This window comes from Papio anubis, unplaced genomic scaffold, assembly GCF_008728515.1.
Source record: "Papio anubis isolate 15944 unplaced genomic scaffold, Panubis1.0 scaffold137, whole genome shotgun sequence".
NCBI classification, from domain to species: domain Eukaryota; kingdom Metazoa; phylum Chordata; class Mammalia; order Primates; family Cercopithecidae; genus Papio; species Papio anubis.
The window spans coordinates 15,829-38,018 of record NW_022161325.1 but is presented as its reverse complement, the minus strand read 5'-3'; the positions used below and the strand labels follow the sequence as shown (position 1 = coordinate 38,018).

At 43.8% G+C, this 22,190-nt stretch overlaps 1 protein-coding gene across 2 annotated transcripts in view; it reads left to right on the top strand.

Moving 5' to 3' along the window:
• LOC116272610 (aromatase-like) overlaps positions 1-22,190 on the top strand; it is an 80,500-nt gene that overhangs the window by 43,553 nt on the left and 14,757 nt on the right. Inside the window, exons 2-3 of one of the 2 annotated variants that reach the window (XM_031661361.1) lie at positions 14,741-14,923; positions 20,663-20,813. In XM_031661361.1, the coding sequence (XP_031517221.1) occupies positions 14,779-14,923; positions 20,663-20,813 (296 nt within the window). In that variant the 5' untranslated portion in view covers positions 14,741-14,778. Of the gene's footprint in view, positions 1-14,676; positions 14,924-20,662; positions 20,814-22,190 lie in introns of those variants that run through there. The other variant, XM_031661360.1, reaches the window with a different exon arrangement.

Here is a 22,190-nt window from a genome sequence, read left to right as displayed (position 1 = left end):
CCAGCACAAAAGAGAGGGGAGAAAAGAAAGCAAGAGGCAGTCAAGAGGACAGAGCCTAGTTCTGAGTCCTATTTTACCACTCAATCCCTGGGTGACCTTGAGCAAGTTGCTTCTATTCTGGACTTCTATGGTAACAGCTACCTCACAGAGTCGATATGAGGATTAAATGAGACTATTGGCTAAAAGGTGCTTAGAATAGTGCCTAGCACAGAGTAAGCTCTTAATAACTCTTAGCTATTATTATGATAATACATGCATAGAAATATATGCACACATGTACATTTACCAGTATGTACACATTTGCACACACAAAATGCCCGTTGCGATCTGCAAGTAGTACTAGGATCCATAAATTGAAAGTTATTATATTCCACAGGGCACCTTGAAAAGTCAGGGGTAAAAAAAACTTGACCTTCATGTGTTGTTGCTGTTTTTAAGTGGCTCAGCACTTTGAAATAACATTTGGAGGAAAGCATTGCAATGGAAGCAGTGCTGTGTGGGATTGATCTTGGGGACCTGGGCTCAGGCACTGGAGCACAATGTCCAGGAAGCCAAGGCCTGTTTGGATTCCTTACACCATGACATGGAGGCAAAGCTCCTCTTGGCGGCCAACCCAAGAGCCCACAGTCCTGTGAGCTTCACCCCTCCTAGGGGTGTTTGTGGTCTGGGCCCTTGAGGTTGTGGGAGACCAATTTGATTGCTAAGGGAAAATCCCAGAATGGCTCTTCTTGTCCTTACTGAATCACTACCCTTCACCTTGCTGTGTCCTGCCCCAGCCTGGAGGGCCGACCTAGGCCTGCTATTACTTCCAGCCCAGAAGTGTAGCAAATTGGGGCCATGACCACAAGGTTTACACTTGGTTACCTGGTGAAATATGAACTCTTGGGCAAGTTACCTAATATTGCCAAGCCACATCTGTAAAGTGGATATGAGAATAGAATCTACTTTATGGGTCTGATTGTGAGGTTTAGATGTAATGGGGTGAAGTTTGGCACTCAATAAAAGGTAGCCGTGCTCATTCTTACTAGCAGCAACAAGGACAGTATTGATGCTGCAGGCAGAGAGAAAGGGGGTGGCTGCTGCCTAAAGCACCCTTGCCACTCACATGTAATTAGGTGACGATACAATTTATTATCCAAAAGGGGACACTTAAGATTGAAGGGGGTGCAATTAATAATGGTGCCAGAACAACAGACATAAATTAGGACAGTCTTAGGCAGACTTGCCCATGATTCCTTACCCACTGCCCACCCATCATCTGACTACACCTCTTTCTTGAAAGCATAGTTCTCAGTGGGATATTTTTCTTCTCCCTGATCGCTTTGTTTTTTGAAGGGTATGATTCTGCTATTAACATTAGCTATCACTTACTGAGGAGCAAACATGTGTTAGCCATTGTGTTAGGTGTTTTATGGAAATGAGCTCTAAAATCCTTGCAGCAACCTTGGGAGGCAGGTGCTACCTCCATTACTCGGTTGTAGAATGTGAGGCTCAGGGAGGTTAAGTCACTTGCCCAGCCAAGGTTACAGGTCTATTAAATGGTATATTTGGCATTTACCACTCACCATTTTAACAGCATTTTATTGGCCTTTGCAGGCCAGAATCTTTAGCAGTGACCCCAGAATGACTTACGCAGGACCCCCACTCCCACCCCTCCCCTGCTGCACTCATGGGGTAGGTGTCAGGGTGTATATCTTCCTGTCATACATCCACCAGTTCCCCAACTCTCAGGTCAGAGCAGTGGGCTGAATAACGATTGGCTGACCTCAGATTTCCGCAGAAATGGAAGCTTCTTAAATATAGGTTGTGAAATCTGGTTTGAGTTTCTTTGTAAAAGGAATCTTGTATAGTTTTCATAACTCCTAAAGATTGTATAGCTAAGCCTGCTGAATAATTTATCCTTATTTTTTCCATTTCAGATATTCCCAGGGTTGGGTTGGCGGGGGAGGTGGTGTTGAAGAGCAGGATCTTTAGAGCCCATGCTGCTTATTAATATGCTGTACAGACACGCTTCTTCCAGGAATACCCACTTCTGATTCTGCTGTGGTGATAACGATACATTACCTTGCCCATTAAGTGTTTGTTGGTGGAAAACATTAACTCTAAATGTCTGGTTCCATGTGAGCAAAGCTAGGGCTCCTGTAAAACTGGGCAATGATACTCTGAATTCAACTGAACTGTTTGGGCAACTTTGTCACTTCTGGGGCCATCATTTTCAGGATAGTTTCCACAGTGTGAGAAAAGGACTGCTTCCTGTAGTACTGGCACGAGTGTGAAAAGAGAGCTCTTTAGCAAACACATTGTTTATCCACCCTTAAAAAGCTTGTCATCCCCAGGGTGCTTGTCCAGAAGCAATCTCATTACTTAAATCATATCCTAGCATGTGGAAAAACTCCCCGAGTCCCCCACGTGCCCCACCTACTGATTTCTTAGGACCACTGATAACAGCTTTCATGTGGAATTTGGGATTAATATCAAGCAAGCCACAGATTTTGTCTCCACTGGACTTGGGCCTCAGGGACAGTTTGCATTCCAGGTGTTAAGGGCTTCCTGACTTTCAACAGTGGTGCTGATCCCAGTTCTGAGGAATGGAACGTCAGAGAGCCTCCCCTCCTCAGCCACTTGTAAGCATAACAAACTGAAAATGTAATCTGCTTTCAAATATTCTGTTGAGTAAAGATTCCTTTGAATTACTTTAACTGGGTTTTTGTAGAGACAAGGGACCATTCTCTGTTTCCCATGTCATAAATGACTTTAATGAGGAATGGTGAAAACATCAATTAGGGCAAGCCCACCTGTACTGGGGCTACCCTCCCTTCAACTCCCCATACCCTGTTGGGTAGAAACCATGTGGGAATTTACCGCTCAGCTATTCCAGAGACCCTTAGAACAAATAGCATTTGCTCCCAATTACTGAATCATGCGGACTTCCTACTTGTGGTAAGAACATTGCCTTCCTCACCATCAGGGCCTTTGAACACACTGTTCTCTCTCCCTGGAGTAAGTCACCCCTTTGCCATTTCTTCTCCTGGCAAATACTCACTCACCCTTAAGACTCAGCTTAAGGGAGCACATGACCGTGTTTGGGGTTCTGGAGGGTTTTCTGTTACATCCTCCCATAGGACCCCACAGATCCCTTTGATCCATCTTGTCTCATTTTTCCTGTTAGCCAACTGACTAACAGGAAATTTCAGCCACAAATGAGCACATACGAAGTAATCACTGTGCATTTGAGGAATGCCAGCACCTTGAAAGGAAGCCACAAGTTGTAAACAGAGTTTATACCAGAGGAGACTTACTGATCATTCAAAACATTCAATATATTCAAGTATATATTGAATTGTTAGCATCAGAGACACAAGCAGATATTGCATCCATAAGAATATAAACAGATAATGGACATTACTATTTTGATTTTTGAAATAAAAATATGAATGGACAGCCTGAAAGGACAAACAGATGACAAACTGAATTGAGAGAGTCAATCAAGGAATTATCCCAGAATGTAGCACAAAGAGAAAAGAGATGAAAAATACGAGAAAACAGGCAAGAAATAAGAAGGATGGATCCATGAGACTGAATGTTTGTCTAATAGGTATTCTAAGAAGCCAAAATGGTAAAAATGGAGGGGGGTGGGGACACAGTCAAATATTAAGGAAGAACTGAAGACTGCTTGAAGTCTCAGACGTAAGAAGTCACAGACATCTCACTGGGGCCAATCCTTCAATCAGTTGCTGAAGGTAGACTTAATTTGGAAAGCAGTCAAAGGTCATTTGCAACCAAGTGTGATAGAAGAGATGGATAATCAAACTTAGTTCTTGTCGACAATTAGTTGTAAGTTAAATTAGATGAACATTTTTAAAATTATTTGCAAGGCTCATAATAGACTTCTGAAGATGCCTTCCTCTGCCATCAGCACCCACAGGGAGTTTAGTGAGTTGAGTTTGCTCTGTCTTTCTCAAAACCTCCTCTAGTTTCCTTGTATCACCGAATGGGAGGTCATGAACAAATTAGAAACCTGGGGTCAACTAAGAGAGCACTGCCTCTCCTGTATCCTCCCTCATCAACTGCCTTTCTACTTCTAGTTCCACAATAGATATTATTGCTTCCTAACACAAATCTAGCCTCTTCATTCTTGTTATCCCCCAACTGCTGTATGTACTCCTACCTCCAGAATTGCAAATACCTCTCCTCTACTTGCCATCAAAATCTCAACCACATTTCAAGGCCCAGAACATGTCGCATCATTCACATGAAGCCTCCTTTGGTCTGTATGCTAATATCTCTTTGTACTTGTCAACAGTACCAAGCTTCTTAGTTTTTCTCTCCCAGTAGACTGCAGGCTTCCCTAGAGCTGAGAGTGTGCCAAACATTTTCTTAATGATCATTAGGAACTGCTCCAGGTACATGTTAACATGAAAATATCCCAGGAGGGAGAACAAGTTAAAGGATTAGCCCCTGGATACAAATTATTTTGATAAGGTAATATCCTCTGCCTGGGCAGAGCATAGTAGGTGGATAGAAAATGTGGGGAAATTACACAAAAAAAGAAGTGTGGGTGGGAAGGGGCACTGGAGGCAAATGTTGAGAATCCCACAAGTGTGTTCAGTGACCTCGTGGCTGTCACATGATCCCCCAATATAGCTGTGACAAGAGGGATGTATTGGGAGCTACAAGACTACCCCACTCCCCAACCTGCTGCATGTTCTCAAGACAGATATAGTGAGCTGTTCAAAGGCATACAGCTCTTTAGGGACCCCTGAGGGTACAACTCCAGTCCAAACTGTTCCTTCCAGCTATTCCAGGGACTGTCCATTGTTACTTCTGCTCTTGCTGGAGATGGAATCACAATAAGTTTATCGAGGTTTTACCATATGCTAGACACCTGATAAGGCCCTAACAGGCTTTATCTTGTTTCTTCCTCCTAGTAACCACATCAAGAAATACCGCTGTTTCCTCCATGTTTTTCTAATGAAGAAACTAAGCAGAGATCTAGCAGTGGACACAGTGATAGAGGGTCTCCCTGGACCCAGGAAAGTGAGTGGTGTGGGGAGGGATGCAGAAGCAGCTTTGAGTTTCCCCCTGCCAATTCGTTTCTCATTCCCTCTACCTGCAATGCCCTTCCTCAGCTTGGTGTCTTGCAGAGTAATGCTTCTCCTTCAAATCCTGCTTGTAAAGCCATGCGTGACCTTCCTAGGGTAGTCACTTTCTCCTCTCTTTTCATAGCTGTTTATGCCTCTGGTTGAACACTTGTGCAATCTGACTTATATTATGATGATATGGGTGGCTCTGTCTTCCCCAGATTAACTCCGTAAGAGCAACAACCTCATGTCCCCATGTCCCTAGAGCATAAAACAGTGGCTAGGACGTTGTAGATTTACTCAGTGTTGGAGGTGAAGACAGTGGCCTCCACATGCGTGCACTCCGTGTGCCCTCCATGCACTGGAACCCTCCTTGGCAGAACCCTGGAGATCCCACGAGCCTTGATGCCCTCTTCAGGGCCACAGTGTGGCCATGGACAGTGTCAGTCTGAGGGCCCACAGATGGGATATCAGGGTACCAATTGTGCCCCTCACTCTCTCCTTAAACCTTTCTCACTGGTTCTGTGGACCGAAGAATATAACACCCCATTATCAACTGTAATTTGGGGTCTAGTTAAAATGAAAAATCTTCAAGAGAAATTATATTCACTTATAACCTGGAAACAACTTTCTATTGGTCAGTGAAAGCGGTTTTAATCAGGAAAGAACCTCTGGGACATTGGACAGCTTGAAGCAGAAGGTTGAGAAAGGAACTGGGCCCAGGAGTTGTTCATTTGAGGTCTTTGGATGGGCTTTAGAGGGTCGGGGATCCCAGAATTGTACTGAAAGCTTTGCATGTTGATTCCTGAGTGTGTTTCTCCAGAGCAAGATTCCACCACGTTCCTGGATCCTCAAAATGGGGACTCTAAAAGAAATGAGAAGAGATAGAGAAGGTGACCAAAGTGGGCCACGTGCACCCCAGCCTCCCTGACGTCTCAGTGTTTCTCTGCAAACCTGGGCCTGCGGGCACCACTGGCTGGCCTACGACAACGTGAAAGAAAAGAACCAAGGAAGGCGACAGGGCAAAGGCACAGGGAAGGGCTGGGGGAGGGCAGCTAAGACAAAGGGTAAGCATGCTGGGCAGCAGATACAGAGATAAGAGGGGCCCTGTGACTCAACCCCCTCGTTTTATAGATAAGGAAACGGACGTCCAGAGAGGCTAGGTGGCCCCAGCACTCTAGGGTCAGCCAGGGGCTTCCTTGCCAGAGAGTGTCCCTGCTCTAGGACATCTCTATGGCCTCACAGTCTGTTCATTAAACAACAGATAAGCTCTCAAGGAAAGGCCAGCAGTGCTGCTGCTATCTGACTGTTTGGGTGGTAGCTATGGGCCACTGTGTTGCTGGGAGTTGGCATTTGGAATCACTGCTAAGATGTGCAGAAGGCAAACATCCCTCTGAGGATATGTGAATGCATCATTCTTTGACAACTCCGGGCCTAAAAGGCTTAAGATGCTAACCATTGGTTCACTTCATTTCACAAACGTTTACTGAGCACTCACTGAGTGTGAGGCACTTGTGGCAGCCCCCAGGGGCTAGATAGAAAAGCGAGATGTGAGTCCTTGCTCTGGAGGAACTTATGTTGTGGGAATATTGACAGACATCCCCTATTTCTGCCGTTACAAGAACTTATCATATCCAGGTAGATGAGCGGAAGGAAGCAAGGCCACTTGGGACTGCAGTGCCATAAATCTTGGATGCCAAGACTCAGGCATGGCTCTAGATCTTGCCACAGAAAGAGGTTCAGGGGGCCTCTCTGGCTGGGGGCACCTGGGCTGCCCTAAGGATTGTGTATCCATTTAGGGACCTTCCGTCTTTACTACCAGAGACAAGGAATCCCACAACTCCATGTGCCACAGAGACCTTAAAGCTGGAGGAACGACAAACACCACCACTGGCACTTGGCTCTGGAGGCTTCCCTTTCACCCACCTCAGTGTCCTGAGGCAGCTTCAGTGCACCCCCTCAGCCAGGGCATAGCAGGCCTGGGAAGTAAGCACATTTCTGAGACTCGTACTCAGCTCATCTGGCCCCAAAGCCTGTTCTTGTGATGTGGTCTCTGGGACTTGTACTCAGCTCATCTGATCCTAAAGCCTGCTCTTGTGCTTTTGTCACTTCTGCCTTTTCCCTCTTCCGGTTAAAAGCCCAATTTTGGCTGGAAAATTCCACTACCTTATCTCCTGTGGGGCCAGGTAACCCATTAGGTCTTATGAAATTGAATTGAAAAGTGAAGTCATGGGAAACCTCTTAGAAAAATGACTGCTGTTGCTGGAACAGTCCCCAACTGGCCCTTTCTGCCTCCTCCGTAAGGCGAGGTCGAACTCCTCATTAAAAATACTATGGTTTGGGTGTCAGGTAATCCCAATACAATAGGAACTGGAGGATCAACCCCAATTCAACAGGTTCCCCAAATACTGCCCCCACTTTGTCTCATGGCCTGAAATGCCTTAAATAATCAAGAAGTCTTTTAAGACAGTCATTTCTCACTGTTTAAAAAAAACTTCTCTGGGAGACTCTATCAGATGCAGCCCACTGGGAAGACAATAGATTAGGTATCTGAGGAACCAGAGGCACCATCAGACAGGCAAAGAGGCTAGCTGAGATAAGGGCACTCTTGGACTACTCTTGCTTTTGACTGCCAATGTTCCCAAGTCCCAGGCTTGCTGGTAGTCAGCCACTAAGTCATTGTGAAGAAAGGAGTGATTCCACGAACCCACACAGAGCACCTCCTGGGGCAGGTGTTGTGCTGGAAATCATGGGACCTCACAGGTGAGTGAGAAAGTCACAGTCCTGTTTGATGGATGCCCAGGAGCCTTGGGTCTGCACACACATGTGAAATGTGGGTGTTAGCAGCAGGTACCTTTCATACACCGTCAATAGTCTTCCCTATGTGGGTAGAACCCTAGAGGCTGAGGTCTCCCATTGGTGCCTTCAGGGCTTTTTGCTCATTCCACACAAATGGTCAGTCAGAGACCACAGCAGGGATGGGAACTATAGGGTGGACAAGGCATTTGCCCTGAAGGTAGTCCACACCATGTGTATCTATCTGCATTTTTCCTGTTGGTTCCTATTGTGTCGCTCCTGCTCCAGAACGAGAATGTCCCAGGGAATCACTGGAAGCTTGCTAGGAATAACAACTGGAACCTCAAGTTTCATGACCCCAGTGCCAGGGAATGGAAATCAGATCACTGAATGTGCACATGGGTGAACCTTCCCTGCTTTTAAGTAACCATTGACAAGTGACCTTCCCTGGATGTCATGTAAGTGGTTCATTTTTAAAGGGAGAGAACCATATTAGAAGATCACAGCATTTCTTTCCAGTCCTGATACCCTGTGTCTCCTTGATGTAGAAGTTCATGGGCAGCTCTACGTGTCTTTCTAGAGAACTGTGGTTCTCATAAGATGTCCTAGCTAGCAGCACCTTCAGCTCGCTTGTCTTACTGCCTCCCATGTCTAGAAAGAAAACTGAATGTCTGAATGTAGTACCCTGCTCAGATAAGGTTCCTAATAAGTGTTTATTGAATGAAACGCTCCAAGGCTCTGATTTATATAGTGCCTTGGCAGTCAAAATCAATAGTAGTCCAAGACCCATGTCAGAGAGAAAAAGAGGAGGAGTATTTATACCAGGTAAGAGATGGCTCAGGCAAGGAGAAGAAGAAGCAGACTTGTCATGGGAAACCAGTGGGGCAGAACTGGATGAGCAGGGAAACGTGGAGGAGGAAGAACTCAGCAGGTAAGATGTTGTGGTAAAGCAGGAGTCAGACTTTGAGTGGAGAGAACCAAAAAATAAGGCTGGGTCAAGACGAATTTGGGGTGGGGCGTGGTAGCTCATAGGTAGGTAATCCCAGCTCTTTGGGAGGCTGAGGCAGTTGAATCACCTGAGGTCGGGAGTTCAAGACCAGCCTGGCCAACATGGTGATAACCCTGTCTCTGCTAAAAATACAAAAATTAGCCGGACATGGTAGTGGGTGCCTGTAATCCCAGCTACTCAGGAGGCTGAGGCAGGAGAATCCCTTGAACCCAGGAGGCGGAGGTTGCAGTGAGTCAAGATCTCATCACTGCACTCCAACCTGGGTGACAGAGCAAGACTCTGTTTAAAAAAAAAAAAAAAAAAAAAAAAAGAGATGAATTTGAAAGCCTTGCAGACAACTGGAAGCAAAGAAGGGTTTTTGGCAGAAGATTGACGTGATGTAAGCTGAGTTAAAAAGCAAATCTGGCAGCAACGTGCAGAAGAGAGTGAAAGAGAAGGTCTGAGAAGGAAGATCTTGGATAGTTTACAATGGGGAATAAAAGCCGAACAAAGCTGGAGATAGTGCAAACTCAAGCAACGGGTTTGTAGCAAGCATGTACGAAGGCCTGGACACTGTTCTAGAAGTGGAATACAGTTGTGAAGGAGAGAGACACACAGATCCCTGTCCTTTGGGAATTCACCTTCTAGAGGGAGAAGAAACAGACGGAAGAATTTGACTTTTCATGAATGAATGCCTCTTTTTGCTCTGTAAGAGGCGTGAGGAAATTTACAAACATACATCCACTCAGAATAATAAAAATAAGTGATTTTACCTATTGCCTTTGACAACATCCTTTCATTAGATAAAATAGTGAGTTCCCTATGGCTGACCTTACAAAGTCACTCAGAGGTAGCTTATGGCTTGGCACCAAAGCATGGCTAGACAAAGGTAGTTGCACGAAGAACACAAGTGACTAGTTCCCAGTTTGTAGCTCCATGAAGGTTGTGATGGTTGATTCAGATACCGAGTAATGGCAGCAAATGGGCTGGAGTCTCGATTGGGCTCATGGAGAGATGGTTTGTTTGGCATCATGCCTGGTCCTTTGAGAGGAAGGCTGTGCTCTAGAATGTGCTGCAGTCCATCCCCCACCCTCCACATTCATGTCACCTGTGTTGCCCTTGAAGACATTAGAGCTTGGGGCTGCCAAAAGAGGATTGAGGGTCCACCAGGAATCCCCAGTAGATTTTTCACAGCAGAGGCTTTTGAGAGCAATTAATATTAGAGAGTTTGAGGTAGGGGTAAGTTTTGGCAAAGAAGGAAGCCAGGAATTTGCCTTCAACTGACCACTGAGATATCCTTTGTCATGAATGGAGCAGAGGGTAGGGTTAAGGCCCATTATAAAAATTAACATATAAGCCAGAAGATTAAAAAAATACAGGGATGTATCTTGAGACAGGGACACGACATTATTAAGGACTATGCCTAGAACTTTGTGACTGGATATGGTTAGACTGGGATGGGAAGGGATATGTTAGGAAAGTAAAGGGAAAAGGGAAGTACAAAACACCCAAGATTTTGAAGCTGGATGATAGGGTAATGATGTATAAGAAGGTTAGGGCTCTGATCACTTGAGATCAGGAGTTTGAGACTAGCCTGGCCAATGTAGTGAAACCCCATCCCTACTAAAAATACAAAAATTAACTGGGCATGGTGGTGCGTACCTATCATCCTAGCTGCTGGGGAAGCTGAGGCAAGAGAATCGCTGGAACCTGGGAGGCAGAGGTTGTGGTGAGCTGAGATTGTGTCACCACTGCACTCCAGCCTGGGCAACAGAGCAAGACTCTGTCTCAAAAATAAATAAATAAAAATAAAAATAAAAATAAAAAAGTTAGGACAGAGGGAGAAGGTCAGGAGGAGGTTGATGGATTGGGTTTTAGATGTAACTGTGGAGTAATGGTGAAGTATCTGCATAGTGGAGTTCACTAGGCAGTCAGTGCTTCAGAAATGGAGAGGACAGAGGAAAGAAGGTGTCTTCACAGAAGTAAGAGCTTAAGACAGGAAAATAATGAGTTCTGAAAAGGAGAATAAAGCAGAGAGGGCAAACGGTTTAGGCTGGAGAGATGCTCATGGTTTGAGGACTGACGGAGAAATAAGAATAGCTCTAGAGGAATAGAAACAATGAGAGAAACCTGCCACAACCATCACTGGAGAACAGATACAAGAAGGAGGAATGGCCAAATGGGTCCAACACCGCAGAATGAGATCAAGAACAAACATAGATTGGGAAGAGGTACAGATCAGGCAGTAGTCAGGTCATGTGTCAACTTTCAGAGACAGGTTTTAGTGTGATCAGGCAGAAGTCGGGAGATAAGAGGAAATGGGTAGAGAAAAAATGCATTTCTCCAGGAGCTGGGGTGTGAAAGAGGGATGGGCCAGGTTTGCTGGAGAGAATAAGAGGGAGTGCAAGCTTGGCACCCAGCCCTCAGATCCAAGGTGACTGGGCCTGTTTCCCTGCTGGGCCAGTAGCCCCCATGCTAAAAGGTAGGATTTAGCAGGGTCTGAACATGCTAGGCAGAGCTTCTGCAAGGCCAGGGCCTGCCTCCCCTCCCTGTGGCAGGCTAGGGTTAGGGCTTGACCTGTACTAGAGGATCTGGGAGTCCTTCATGGCACTGTAGGACCCTGAATGTGTTCAGACCCCCAGGTCACCAGGACACCTGGGCTCTGCTGTGTCCCCACAGGTTTTTGCCCTGACTCAGGCTGAGGACTTTGGGTGTAGGACCCGCATTTCCTTACACAGAGGTTGGTGGGGCATTGAATGAAGGTGTTAATAGGCTCCATGTAGCACAGGCACACGGGCCTGGTGCACCAAGTGGCCAGAGCCCCTGCTTGGTGCCAGGAAAACGTGGGATGCCTGAGCAGGCAGAGACCACTCAGCAAATAATAATGGGGCGACCCAAGAAAATGACCCTCAGAGGGCAGTGGAGACCCAGGCATTTGAGACAGCCTGGCAAATGCATAGCACCTGAGGGCCGTGTGCGTGTATGTGTATGTTTGGGGGTGAGAGGAGGGTATTACTAGCCAAGGGGACATATGAACAACCTATGTGCAAGTTATAGGACCTTCCTATACTCCTGTACCCCTATTTGAAGACTTCTGTTCAACATACCCACGTGGCCCATTAGAATGTTCCACTGAACAGGAAAACCAATGTGCAATCAGGAGAGAATCTCAAAGGACCTTTCCAGCTGTGGCATGCAGAGATCCATAAAGCTTAATCCTTTAAAAGGAATTATTCTAAATAGCCCAGGAGTGAGCATAAATGAATGAAAAGTCCATGAATGTGGGGACTGAATCCTGTAATAGGTAGCAAAATGGCATGATAAAGAGCATGGGCTCTGGAGACAGACCACCTAGGCTCCAATTCCAGCTCTGTCACATGTGAGCTGGGTGCCCTAGGGCAAGCTGCTTAACCTCCCCAGGCCTCAGTTTCTCCATCTGTAAAATGGGGATAATTAGACTTGGCTCTCAGGCTTGTCATGAAGATGAGCGGCTTAATATTTGTAAAGTGCTTAGAACAATAACTGACACATAGCACATGCTTTCTGGGTGTTAAAAAATATTCTTACCCTGTTGGGTTTTTAAGTGATGCTCTTCTCGGGGATCTTTATGACATACTTTTGAGGAAGATGAGAAACCAGGCTTCTTAGCTCTGTTAAACATTTTAGACACACGAACAGTCCTCACTTTGCATGGCAGTATGGGACTGTAAAAATGACCATGCAAGCTAAAACTGTGCAAAGCAATCCTAAAAATCAAGAGAAAAATTACAACTGTTCTGTGACCTTTAAAATTTTTTGTCAAAGCATTAGAAACCCTTACCATAGGTTGTAAGTGTGTAGGGAGACAAGCAAACAAAAATAGTAAAACAAATATTTTAGTACACAGTAATTTGAAACATTAGAAACAATGCAACATTTTAAGTGTTTTCTTTCTTTGTAAAAATAAACTTATTGAGAGGGTTTTTTTCAAAGTTCTTGCCTTCTTCTCTTTGCATAACTTACGATACTGAGGGAACATCTTTTCTCTGCCAGTGAATTGCCATAGTCCTTTATAAATTTGCATCAGCTTCCAACATCTTATACTCTTTGCTTTCAGTGTTGTGAAATACCTCTGAAAGTTCCTATAATGTGAAGATTTTTGCTCGCATCACTTCCTGTGGGACATCTTCATCCTTTTTGTCGCAACCACTTTCCTCATTTATGCTTTGAACAATGGTTTCAGGTTTCATCAATATAAATAGAAACTTTAAGGGTCCTGGCTGTCAGAAAGTCACATAGAGCTTACTCAGAATGATGTCAAATTCCACTTTAGAAATTTAAAACCTCAGCCTGTTAAAAATAGCTTGTCATCAACAAAGGAACCAGATGATAACAGACACAAGGCTGACTTTTTAGTCTCAACTTATATATATGAAAAAAACAACCCCAAAACTGCTCAACATAAGCGCAGGCATTTTCAGTGCCCTGCATCCAAGCATTAATGATTATTTAAATGGTAGAATAACATAAAATGATGAAGCAACTGGATAAATTCAACTATGTTGTCGAATTTTTGTAGTTGACGGAAATCAGTCTTTGGACTTTAAGATCTCATGTAGATCAGAGGAGAAATACAATTACATACTCCTTAAGAATCTGATGAAAGTTATGGCCTTTCTCCACCAGAATGTGCACATGAGCCGATACAATGTTATGCAGTGTTTCAAGGAATCCACAGAGCCCTGGATATCCAATTAGAAGCCCTGGCTATGAATCTAGAATTTTATTACTTTATTACTAGGTGAAACCCAGCCCAAGTTCATTTGAGAGCCACTGCAAGTTCCAAAAACTGTAGGGCATGTCATCTGCCACTGAAAATGCATTTAATGATGACTCACTCTTTCCTCACTATACAAGTTTGTTCAAACTACACCTCTTCAGCTACAAACTACCTACCATCCCTGAAACTCTGTTCTGAGAGTAAAGGGATTACAAAACCTGGCTGAAAATACAGACTCAATAGAATGTTGAAAAACACAACAGAACCAGCACATCAGACTGTAAATTGATTGTCTTGCACAGGATGTTAGCTGCTCTTCGAATGAGGTTCCTGAGTGGCACCTGAGCCTATTGCTGGTGGCATCCTATTCTGCCGTTCTCTTTCTTCCTCCTTCCCCATTCCTTTCTTTCTCTTCTCCCTTTATTCGTCCTCTGCAATTCTTTTTTTCCACACTACCGTTGGCAGGTCCCTAGGGACACTGTTTAATCTGGCCCATGGTACAAGAGATTTTAGATCTTCATTGAAGTCACTAGAGATGGCCTGAGTGAGTCACTTTGAATTTAATAGGCAAACTGATGGAAGGCTCTGAGAAGACCTCGATGCCCAAGAATTGTGTTCTTATTATAGAAACTATTTTGATCAAAAAAGTCATTTTGGTCAAAAAGGGGAGTTGGGGGAATTGCTTTTTTTGTTTTTAAATTGATTTGGCTTCAAGGGAAGAAGATTGCCTAAACAAAACCTGCTGATGAAGTCACAGAATGACTCCACCTCTGGAATGAGCTTTATTTTCTTATATTTTGACAAGAAATTTGGCTTTCAATTGGGAATGCACGTCACTCTACCCACTCAAGGGCAAGATGATAAGGTTCTATCAGACCAAGCGTCTAAAGGAACCTGAGACTCTACCAAGGTCAGAAATGCTGCAATTCAAGCCAAAAGATCTTTCTTGGGCTTCCTTGTTTTGACTTGTAACCATAAATTAGTCTTGCCTGAATGTCTGATCACATTATAAAACAGTGAGTGAATCTGTACTGTGCAGCACCGTCTGAAGCAACAGGAGCTGTAGATGAACCTTTAAGGGGATTCTGTAATTTTCTGTCCCTTTGATTTCCACAGGACTCTAAATTGCCCCCTCTGAGGTCAAGGAACACAAGATGGTTTTGGAAATGCTGAACCCGATGCATTATAACATCACCAGCATGGTGCCTGAGGCCATGCCTGCTGCCACCATGCCAATCCTGCTCCTCACTGGCCTTTTTCTCTTGGTGTGGAATTATGAGGGTACATCCTCAATACCAGGTAAGTCAGTTGTTTATTTCCATTTCTAAGGAGATTATTTACTTGGGATTTTGGTCCATGATGGTAAAGAAAATTTTGCAAAAGGACAAAAAGCACACCTGGTAAGATCTCTGAAGACTATGGAGGTGTTAGCAAATAAGGACTTGGGTGAACATTTTCAAACCAATTATCTGCACATTTTAAATGAAAGCACTTTAAAAAATCTTAGATAAACCCTTCCAGTCTGCACTGTGCTTTCGTAAAGTGGACTTGGCACAAGTACCTTTAAAACAAGCTCAAGATGGGGTGGAGTAAAGTAAAATTCCAGGGTTTTCTGGTTAACTTTTAAAAATGAGATTGCAAATTTGCTCTGAAGGTGAAAATGTCTCTGGAACGCCTTCTTCACTGCTTTTCTTCTCCCTTTCATTTTGCTTCCTCCATGCCCCCTCTTTGTCTTATATTTATCCCTTCTCTTTATTCCACTCATCATTTTCTCTTATTCTTGGGAAGGTGGTGATAGTGGTCCCCACTTTTCTCCCACTACTTGGCTCCCATAAGGGTCAAATGGGATCCAGGCAGTGGGATAAAAATGCGGACCACTCCAGTACTCTTGGAACATCACACCCCGAGAGAATCTTCAACAAGATCTGTGGGTCAATCAAAAGTGGAGAATAATATAATTATCCAGATAATCCCAATAGAAAACCCCACCCTTCCACCGTTAAAGCTACAGTGATCAGATATCAGATTAATTCAGAATGACCTGAAATTTCAGACTGCTTCTTTAGTTTTCAGTGAAGATGCCTCATTGCAGACACATCTGTTTCCAATTCCATAAGATATCCAATGAGACTCTAAGAGCGTAGTTGTTACACACTGGTAAGTGTGGTGGGCCTCGTCTCAGTGGGATCAGAAGTGGGAGCATGGGGCTGGCACAAAATGCTCTGTCTGGATTCTTTTTAACATTGCAGATAATTGCCTGTCTCTTTGCCTGATTCAGCCTTTTATTTTAGATTACTTTAACGCCCAGGTTAAAGGAACATTTAGTTAACTTTGTTCTCTGCTCCCTGACAGGGTCAGCTCTAGAGAAGGGAGGCTCAGAGCTAAGGGATGACTGTTTCATCGTCTTTAACTTGAACTCTCTTCCCCAGTGTGGCCCTTCCTCACTGGATTTCTCCTCTCCCAAGGGGGCTTCATGGTCAGGGTCAGTGAATGGTCGGGGTGGGGTGAGTACGTAGAGGGGTGGAAAGCCTTCTTTTTCCTCTTCTTCCCTTCATAGGCCCAGGTGCTAAATTCTAATTTGTCTGTATTATCAGAGAATCAGGCCAGGAGAGTCCAGCACTGCCCACACAGCATTGCCCATCCAGTAAGCCACAGGTTCTCAAGCTTTTAAGTCTATGTAAGAATACCCAGCAGGTAGGAGCTTGTTAACATTTCTGTTCCTGGACCCTGCTCCTGACTTTTTGACTCAGGCTCTTCAGGTCTAGAAACATGCATTTTTAAAAAGTTCCCCCGGATGCTTATGCTAATCAGCACTGGTAGAATTTCCTTGGACCCTTGACCAAGGAGGTCAGCCTGTTAGGACAAGCCTGAGAACCAGCAGCCCTGAAGCTCTGGATCAGCAGGAGAGTAGGCAGCATCTCACTCTGTCCACCATTTCTGGGCCAGGGCCATCATGCTGCATCCACTGACAGTCAGATCAAGTAGCACAGTGATTCTCAGCACTGTCTGAGGTAGGGGCTCAGCTGGTTTGGGGCTGCTATTTTTTTAAAAATCTCCACTCCTGATTTTTTATGAGCAGCCAAGGTTGAGAGCCACAGATATGAGCCTAACTCCTTCATTTGACAGAAGGGGAAACTGAGACCCGGGGAGCTGATCTGCCTTGCCCAGGCAAAACGCTATGACAAGCATGAGAAGCCATGGAGTTCAAACTCCTCATTTTACAAGTGGAGGGTTAAAGCCCAGAGAAGGGAAATGGCTTGTCAGCTCCCCAGCTGGACAGGAAGTGGGAATGTAGGAGGGTCACCAGGAAGTCCTAAAGCCCAGGTTGATGATCATTTTGCTAGACAGGTAGTTTCTAGTTTCACACTTTCCCTTTGAAAGCAGAAGGTCTAGTTAGAATCCACTAGTAGCACAGACTGTGAGATCCTATGGTTTCTGGTTGGGGGAGGGAAGATAAGAAAATTGGCCTTGTTTGGGGTGGTTTTTGCTGATCAATACTCCTGAGCTCCTGCCAGCTCACTTGAATCAGTGGCTCTCTAGGTTCTTGGTTTTAGAGGTTTGGGGGAAGCGCAGAGTCAGGAAAGCTCAGGACCAGTGAAAGCTGGAGGAACTTACAATGATTTAAAGTCCTTGAGTGAGTTATAATTTACAAAGCAGTTTCATGCCCATTTTCTATGGTGAGGTTGGTGTGTTTGTGTCTGTTTTGTAGGTGGCAAAACTGAGACTCAAAGAGTCACACAACTAGTAAGTGATGAAACTGGGGCTCATATCTAAGCTTCTTCTAGCTGTATTTACTAAGAGGCCCTGTTCTCCTGCTTAGGGGCGGGAGGATGTGTGAAAAGATTAAAGAGATGTGGTTTCTGCCCCGAGGGGATTATATAAATGTAGTAAAGACAGTCAGGGGCACACACATAGGTGGCTGACTTAGTGCCAGGTAGGGGCTATGAAAGTCCTGAGGAAAGGGTCATTCCTGCGGGGGAGGGGGAGGGGCCAGGGTAGTGGGGGGCAGGGTTGGAAGCTTCAGTTCTGAAAAATTGCTCCCAGTCTACTGATCTGGGTCAGGACTCACAGTCACCTGGCACGGGCTGCTCTCCCTTCCCCAAGGACATATAGCCATCCCCAGCTCTGAACAAGGGTCCTCTCCCTCCATATGCCATGCTGTGCCCTGGGTACCACATCCCAGAGCAGAGAACTGGGGGGGAAAAAAGCATGGCAACTGACATTCCACTTTTTCTTATTAAGATAATATTTCACAGAAAAGTGCACAGCACGGTGGTAAATTTGCCATCACAATGCAGCCTGAGAAAGCGGATGTTACCCTTGTTCCAGAAGCTCCTCGCGTGCCTTTGCAATCACTCTCCCTCACTCCAGAGCAAAACACCGTCTTTGATTTTGTGACAGTCACTCCCTTGCTTTTTTTTTCATCATTTTACCACATAATTTCATATCCCAGAGAATACAGGTTAATTTTGCCTTGTTTTAAACGTTTTAGCAGTCAATTCATACATTACGTATTCTCGTATCTTGCTTCTTTTGCTCAATAGTGTGTTTCTAAGATCCATCCACATTGTGGCATGCAGGTGTAGTTCATTTTCATTGCCATAGGGTATTGAGTTATATAAATATCTCATGGTTTAATTGCCAGTTCCACTGTTGAGGGACACTTGAGATGTCTTTAGTTTGGGGCTATTGTGAACAAGGCTGTTCTGAATGTATATGTGCACACAGGTTTCTCTATGGTGTATATGTGTAAGGCGTGGAAAGCAACAGCTTGTTGATTAGGACAGCTGGGGAGAGGTCCCAGCTGTTGGCTCCAAGGAGGCTGTCTCTGTACAAAAATGCAGCAAAGCATTCACTACTCCTTTTAGGGTGTGAAAGAGGCTCCCACAATCACTGCATGCCTAAATAAGCATTCCTAAATCTGAGAAGCAAAGATCAGCTTAATGTGGATACAACCAGAATATTTCCCTAATATTTTACCAAAGTTTCTACCTTCCTCCAGCATTCTTCTCTCCAGCTGGAGGGTGGGTAGAAGCATAAGATATACACATAAATGAAAAGGTCACACTGTGTTAAGATTCTTTTATTTTGTAATTATTTTTCACATACTCTCCTGTCTTGCCCCTAGACTCTGATGGGGACCATTATACTTATAATATCTCCAGTCCCTAATTTGGAGCTAGTGGCTATACCAGTAGTATCTATACCAGTAATTGTTTGTTGGATGAATTAAGCTGATACAGAACTGATCGCTAAAGACTCAAAACTGTGGTTCTCTTCTGGTTAGAACACTAAGGTTCTTAATCTAAGCACAAGGTTCAATCTCCCTTTTTCAGTAGATACGTCTCTCCTGCGTCATAGCTTACATTTGAATGGCAGGTCCCAAATATTAAGATTTTTACATGGCAGGCTGGGTGTGGTGGCACAAGCCTGTAATCCCAAATCCCAGCTACTCAGGAGGCTGAGGCAGAAGAATCGCTTGAACCCGGGAGGCGGAGGTTGCAGTGAGCCAAGATCATGCCACTGCACTCCAGCCTGGACAACAGAGCGAGACTCTGTCTCAAAAAAAAGGATGGCATTTAAAACTTCATCCTTTATATTAGATACACATGCCTAATTAATTTTTAAAATTTATTCAGGAAATATTTATTGAGCATCTACAAAGTGCCAAGCTGTAAATATCCAGTGAGGTAATATTATGCATATATTAATTGATTAAAGGTTAATATATCTAATGACAGTTTAAGGAAATACATATTCAATCAAATCTGCCATGGAAATCTTTTAAAGAGCTTAATGAAATTATTTTAATATGAAGTCAGTCATCTACTGTATAATGTAGTGTTACTAAAATAATCACAAGATTAACAACCTTAGACCATATTTTGGTTCTATAGGTATCAGCAAACATCTTCTATTTAAAGGGAAAAAAGAGCCGACAGTCTTGCTCATATTAACTCAGCTATTGCAAAGTAAAAAGACTAAAAACTGTTTGCTGTGTTTGGGACTAAACATCCAATTTAGGTGATTGAAGCAAAAGCTTACACTATGTATATCATTACACAACTCTTGCCCATAAGGTGAGAATGCTGTCTCACGTAGTTAGGAGTGTTTTGGCTTCAGAATGATTTCACTGGCAGAATGGAATTAAAGGAGAAAGATTCAGAAAAACTACTACTTGACAATTTCTAAAAAATTCTAAAACTTTTTAATCTAACTTTTTACCACCACCAGTAAAATCAAAGTACCAAGTTTGTTCTCTGATATAAGCAACATCAAATTCCCCAGTTGTTCCCTGGGTTCATGTTCTTTATAATTCTGCCATCCTCTGCATAAGCAAGGTTGTAAGCAGCCACTACTCTCAGCTAAAACCAGATCATGGGACTCAAACTCCAGTCTAGAGGCTCAAAGACCCATTGCCTGACTCCTCAACTCTTAGCTTTATTTTGCCTAATGAGATTTAGCTTAAGAGCCTTTTCTTAAACAGTCTTTTTTGAGGGGAATAAAATAGATGTTCTTGGATTGGACATTGTCCTTGTAGATCTTGTTTCTTTCAGTTGAAAGATTTCCTACAAAACTACAGACCAGTTTTAACCCACCTATTCTGTCAACTGGGGCACTCAAACCAAAAGTTTCCAGAAAAAAACTACACGCCAAACAGAGCTGCGGCTCGTCAGCGTTTCCATGTTTGCTACCAAACGCACGAATTGACTTGTATTCAAAACTCATTGATACCGGTTAACCTGGGAAGAAATTAGCACACACACCCCAGTTCATTCAGACTGAAATGATTGAGACCAAATAAAACTAGTGTGGCGTGGATACTGAATCCTTTTTACTCACGGAGGGGTGAAGAGCCTCATGTTAAGTGTGAGGCTTTTGTTTTGTTTTGTTTCAAATCACTTTATTCATGATTCACAGATATACATCAAATGTAAAGAACACTTAGCTATAAAAGAACAAAAACAGGAGTAACACAAAGCAGTTGCAATTTTTGGTGTGACTAAGATGTAGCTTACGCTCTGACACCTGTCCTAGGTCCTGGCTACTGCATGGGAATTGGACCCCTCATCTCCCATGGCAGATTCCTGTGGATGGGGATCGGCAGTGCCTGCAACTACTACAACCGGGTGTATGGAGAATTCATGCGAGTCTGGATCTCTGGAGAGGAAACACTCATTATCAGCAAGTAAGTCTGTTCATAATCGGAGACATACTTTTTTTTTTTTTTTTTTTTGAGACGGAGTCTCGCTCTATTGCCCAGCCTGGAGTGCAGTGGCGCGATCTCAGCTCACTGCAAGCTCCGCCTCCCGGGTTGACGTCATTCTCCTGCATCGGCCTCCTGAGTAGCTGGGACTACAGGTGCCCGCGCCACGCCCGGCTAATTGTTTGCATTTTTAGTAGAGACGGGGTTTCACCGTGTTAGCCAGGGTGGTCTCGATCTTCTGACCTCGTGATCCACCCACCTTGGCCTCCCAAAGTGCTGGGATTACAGGCGTGAGCCACCGCGCCCAGCGGGAGACATACTTTTTAAATCGAGGCTGGAGTTTTTTCCACTTAAGACAGCTTTATTTTTATTATTGATGTCTTTGTTTCTAATGCTATATTTTTACCACTGAAATGAAGGTGAGCAATCCCCAGAAATCTAACATTGAAACAGAATAATTGGGTTTTGCTTGAAATGAAGTCAGCGGTACATAAATAAATAACTCTAGAAAGTTGGGAAATTATTTACAGTCTCTGTGAGCAGTGAATGTGGAAACTTAGAAGCCAGATAATTTGATTTCAACGAAACATACTTTAGGGAGAGGTGTTATCTTTTCTGCTTTCCTAAGTTTTTTGGTCTTAACCACAAATAAACATTAAAAAGAACCAAGCCAAACAAACAAAGAAAAAACCCATACAAAACAAAAATAAAACCCAAGACACCACTGCACTATAGTCTGGGTGACAGAGCAAGACCCTGTCTTTTAAAAAGTAAAATAAAACCTGAGGCAGAGGTATCTGATCAGCAATTTGCTAATTTATTCTCCTGCCAAGCCACTGAGCACCTCTAAAAGAGCAGATGGTAAACCGACCTTGGCTGAATCTGATTAAAGAAAAAAGAAAATAAAAGAAGAGACAGTAGAAAAAGAAGTCATTCACATGCTGCTCTTTCATTTATGACTTTACACCAGTATCCAGTGGAGGGATCTTACATAAATCAGGAACAATATTACCCATTTAAAAAAATAGTGTCCTCCCTCTCTGCATTATTATATTTTGTGGATAACTAGCAGATTGAATTAGTTCTATGGTTAACTAAATAGGAATTGACTATAAAGAACTAGTTTGGTGAAATACTCGTTTTCTTGTTTATTGATCTTAGAAAATGGAGAATTTCAAAGGCAGCATATTTCCCTAGACTTTCAGCCAGTTTTAGTAGATTTTTAGCAAACCTATGTGCAAACACTGTCTCATTAACACATTTTTATATTTGTAATCCCTGACAGAGCTTTACCCACAAACCGAAGCTGACCAGGGTGTTTTATCAATTTGTTCAAATTATTCATTCAGATACAAAGAC